At 50.3% G+C, this 4195-nt stretch overlaps 1 protein-coding gene across 2 annotated transcripts; it reads right to left on the bottom strand.

Moving 5' to 3' along the window:
* Window positions 1–1083: 1083 nt before the first annotated feature.
* Window positions 1084–4189, bottom strand: TEX47 (testis expressed 47). Of its 2 annotated transcripts, XM_010719513.2 has the most exons (6): window positions 4072–4189; window positions 3352–3455; window positions 2891–2955; window positions 2257–2458; window positions 1766–1925; window positions 1084–1362 (listed from the first exon to the last, which is right to left on the bottom strand). In XM_010719513.2, the coding sequence occupies exons 1-6, from the start codon at window positions 4118–4120 to the stop codon at window positions 1325–1327; spliced, it is 618 nt and encodes a 205-aa protein (XP_010717815.1). In that variant the 5' UTR covers window positions 4121–4189; the 3' UTR covers window positions 1084–1324. The 2 variants fall into 2 exon arrangements, with proteins under 2 accessions (XP_010717815.1, XP_010717814.1); XM_010719512.2 differs by lacking the exon at window positions 1084–1362 and having other exon boundaries at window positions 1835–2458.
* Between the last annotated feature and the right edge of the window lie 6 nt (window positions 4190–4195).

Below are 4195 nucleotides of genomic sequence, written 5' to 3'. Positions count from 1 at the left end.
GAAATCATGGGGCATGAGTTGGAAATCAAGCTTCATGGAGGTACAAAGGGGCACTGAAATAGTGGAACAAGTGTTGAAAATAAGGATTGAGGGGGAAACTGTGTACGTGCTAACAGTGCAGAGCTCAGTGCCGCTGAAGCCCACAGCACAGACATGAAGGCACATCCATCTGCTGGAGCATTTCCTGCCTGGATCTGATGGAGCAGAGCTGGATCTTAAACTGAGGTGACAAGTTGCAAAGATTCTGGGAGTAAACATGGGGCACACGGTGTGAAAACTTCACTTTCAGACAGTGCAGTGCAAAGCCAGAGTGTTGCTTTACTCGAGTATCCAACTCCTGGAAGTGACATGCACAGCATGAGGTGTACCTTTCCAGAACTGAGCCAAAGTAAACGTGCAAGCAGATGGCACGTCCAGTAGCTGGAGCTGTCACAATGTAGAGCCCCTCTTCCACAGACTGTGCAGCATCCGTAGTTGGGGCAGATCTGAAGCTGAAATGCAAGGCATGCCCTGAAAATACAGATCTTGACATGAGGTACAGGTCATGAACTGAAATGTTGGATCTGGGGGTGAATGTGAGATGGGGCAGAGGTGGAAATGCAGCCACCAGCAGAGCTATGGGAAGCCAGAGCTCTTACTTGGTGTGAACAGCATCGGGATTGGAACTGTGGGGACAGAGCTGGAAATGTGGACCCTGGGGAATGGTGGGGCCACAGCACCCCCGGATGCAGCTCCTGCGCCCAGCTGCTGTGTGCATGTGGAGCTGGCAGCTGCCATGCCTCTGCCAGGGCTGTGCCCAGCAGGAGCTCTGTCTGCTGGTGGATGCCTCATTTCTCGGCACGATTGCTCTGGGTGCTCCCTGGGCAGTGCCAGGCTGAGGATGGCACAGTTGAACCCCAGCAGCTGCTGCCCACTGTTCCAGGGAGCAGCAGCACCTTCAGCCCAGCCTGAGGATACGCAGGGACTCTGCTGGATGCAGTCCCCAGTGCAAGGTCATGCCAGGGTCCAGGCCTGGTGCTACGCAGCTCCACCAACCCTTGGGGTTCCAGGCATCTCCATAATAAATTTAAAGATCGTCTTTTGTCAACTTAAGGTATATTTATTCAAGTGCATCACTAATGTGCATGGCCACTTCTGCAGCACATGAGATGGCAGTTTCACACCCACAGCTGTGCAGTTATCCCTGGGCTCTGCAGCCGCGGGGCTGCTGCTGCTCAGCTCCTCCTGCCTCATGGACTGCAATGGAAACCATGCATCCTTGTGTTTGAATTTGTGTGAAACATGAGAGTCCTGCTGCAAGAAGAAATGCTGGGAACACACTGCATCAGGCAGATAAGTGCAAGGGAATGGGCCATACAGCTTCTGTGAATGAAAGGAGAGCAAGTAACAGCAATAGTCATATAGCTCACTGGACTAATGTAGTTAACCTATAAATTCCATCACGTTCCATAATACATTTCATTCAGGTTACTAAACCAGAACTAAAGCTTCACTGCAAAATAAAACTGCATTCCATAGAGGATGCATTGCACTTGCTGACATGCTCCAATATTTTGGTTGCTCTCTCTGCTGCTGCAGCCTGAAACACCCACAGCTGCCCAGTTCCTTCTGCTCCGGTGTCCTGTGGCAGGAAGGATGCTTCCTGCTATAGGTCCTTGCTCCGGCACTGGAACAAGTTTTCCAAACTCTAAGTTCAGTGCTACAAGTCAAGATTGTAGCTGTGTGACTAAATTTGATGTTTGTCCCAAAACTGCATGCAGTGTACCTGAATCCAGGGCAGGCTGAATAGGACTCAAATACATTCTCTGAAAATCTACAGGGCTTGCACATTCTTCAGCTTTGCACAAGTAGCCAATAGTCTCTGCAGGGATGAGCAGCTCAGGGGCGAGGGTGCACAGACTGTCACTGCTGGCCTTGCTGTCATCCTGTGGAACGAAGCATTTTGATGCAGGTGCAGCAAGGGCACAGGGCTACAAGTTACCTAAGCAACAAGGCTGGAGCTGCTCCACATTCCTATGTCCTTTGGGAGCGCCTGGGACAAAGCCCAGGAGGGGGACTCAGGGGACACAAGGCTGTGGCAGTGCTGTGAATGAGCTCCCTCAAACAACCGCACAAAACAGCCAGACAGAATAAAGCAATGACTTTTTGTGATGCTTCCATGCTGCCTCCAGAATCCTCTGAGCGTGCTGATGGACTCTGCGGCTGCTGAATGGTGCGGGGGAGTGCAGGGCGGGGGGGGAAAACTGTGAACTTTACCTCAGCAGATTTTAGCACAGAGTCTGCCACACTGATCAGGAGTGTAAGACACTCTGCGACCACCTCTTCTATAGACTGTGATTGCGTTGAGTCCTCTGGATGTGTCACAGGAGACGTCACCACTACCACATCCCACCTCGGGAACAGCCTGCTCGGGATGTTGTGTGCCACCACCAGGACTTTGATTTCCTGGAGAAGAGCACTGAGTGGAAAGGGATGAATTCTGTCCTTAAGAACAGCAAGCAGTTTGTATCATCACATTCATGTTTCATAACCCAAGCAATGTGTGATCTGCACTCGGTGTTGCCTGAGCACAACGTGCTGTATATGCTGCACACCTCCCACCCTGGCCCTTGGGCGATGCAGATCACCAACAGAAGCTTTTTTCCAGTTGTGCTTTAACAGCTGTGCAAGGGTCTGAGCAGACTTGGTGGATGGGAGGGTAAGAAATGAGCAGAAAAGCAGGAGGGATTTAGTGAGCAAATGGAGGTATTGAATACTACTGTGCCCATGGCACTCAGAAGGAGAATGAAAAGTCGGTGTCATCGTACCTAATGTTCTGTTTAACTTGAAAGGAGCTGCCTACCACTTCTGTTACAATTTTCTTTCAGCAAAGGCAATGGGAACCACTTACCTAGGACCCTGATTTTGGACAGCAGCGAGAGCTCGGATGAGAAAATGTATTGTGCTACTGCAAGACTGCAGAGGAAAGGGTAGAGTTCTTATGGAATTGCGTATTATAAAATACTATCTGAATAAAAAATAATTCTTCAGTATCCATTCCTGTAAATAGTCTTTATCTTTGAGACCCACGCACTGAGGACAAAGCATGTTCCCATCATGCCTGACAGAACACAGCACTTCATGCTGTCACATCCCTCCCTGCTCTGGGACAGTTCGCTTCAGTACTGGGGGCAGCAAATTCCAGAGGAAAGCTGCCGAGACTCCACACCCCTCAGTTCTTAGTTCTCACTTTAAACCAGTGTATGGAGTCAGAGGTGGTCACATGTTTGCAGTCAGCTGCATCTGAACAGCTACGTTTGTACAAAGCTGAATTGAGGCCATTGGATCCCACTGAGAATTCCTTCAACTTACTTCCACTACATGAAGAACATGTCTGGAACTGAGAAGCAGCAGCCCTGAAACTCGTTCTCTTGTGTGGTATTCTGATGCATCTTCAAACAATTCTTTGTGATAACCTTGTTTCAAAAGAAGTAGTTTGTTACAACGCTCACAGTGGGAGTTCCAGAGGATCAGTTCTCTGTTCCGGGTGCTCAGATTTACAAATTATGCTTTTTTTATTCAGAAGCATTAAAGTCTCTCTTCAGTAGGAACACGAGGATTGCTTCTTGAAGCATGCAGCACTACAATTTGTGTCAGCTCCTAAGTCTGCACCCTAACCTCACTAAGTGTAGCTGGAGTCCAATTTTTGTTGGCATTCATTGAATCACAAAATGATGAGTCGGAAGGGAGCTCTGAATGCCATGTGGTGCCACTGAGCAGGGACACCCACAACTCCATCAGTGCTCAGAGACCCGTCCAGCCTGACTGTGGCTGCATGCGGGGATGGGGCACCACCACCTCTCTGGACACCTTGTGCCACTCCTTTACTCCAGAGGTGCAGCTACATCGTTGTTGCTGTGGATGCACTGCATGCGGGCCCCAAGCATGGAGCACTGCCACAGTTCTGCATGTGCAGCTGAATTCCTACCTCTCCCCGACATTGGCACCAGCTCATATAAATGCTCTGGGAAAACAAACAAAACAAACAAAAAACCAACTCCCTTAATGCTCCTCACAGGCAGAGCCACCCACCTGCCACATCCTCTTCCGCCACCTCCTCGCGCAGCCGGGCCACGACCATCAGCCGCTGCAGCGGGACGCGACACTGCGGGCAGAGCACAGCGCGCACAGCTCAGCGCAAAAGCCGCCGCGGCCG

This window comes from Meleagris gallopavo, chromosome 16, assembly GCF_000146605.3.
Source record: "Meleagris gallopavo isolate NT-WF06-2002-E0010 breed Aviagen turkey brand Nicholas breeding stock chromosome 16, Turkey_5.1, whole genome shotgun sequence".
In the NCBI taxonomy this organism is placed as follows: Eukaryota; Metazoa; Chordata; class Aves; order Galliformes; family Phasianidae; genus Meleagris; species Meleagris gallopavo.
Note: the sequence above shows the minus strand (reverse complement) of the source record. Positions and strands in the feature narration are given on the sequence as shown.

Bases quoted from the DNA above. Each gene is read 5' to 3' on its own strand.
- TEX47 (XM_010719512.2), bottom strand. From the start codon at position 4,120: ATGGTCGTGGCCCGGCTGCGCGAGGAGGTGGCGGAAGAGGATGTGGCA. The intron at 3,456-4,071 runs GTGGGTGGCTCT...TTTTGAAACAAG, and splicing joins GGCGGAAGAGGATGTGGCAG to GTTATCACAAAGAATTGTTT. The intron at 2,459-2,890 runs GTAAGTGGTTCC...CTTTCCACTCAG, and splicing joins GTCCAAAATCAGGGTCCTAG to TGCTCTTCTCCAGGAAATCA.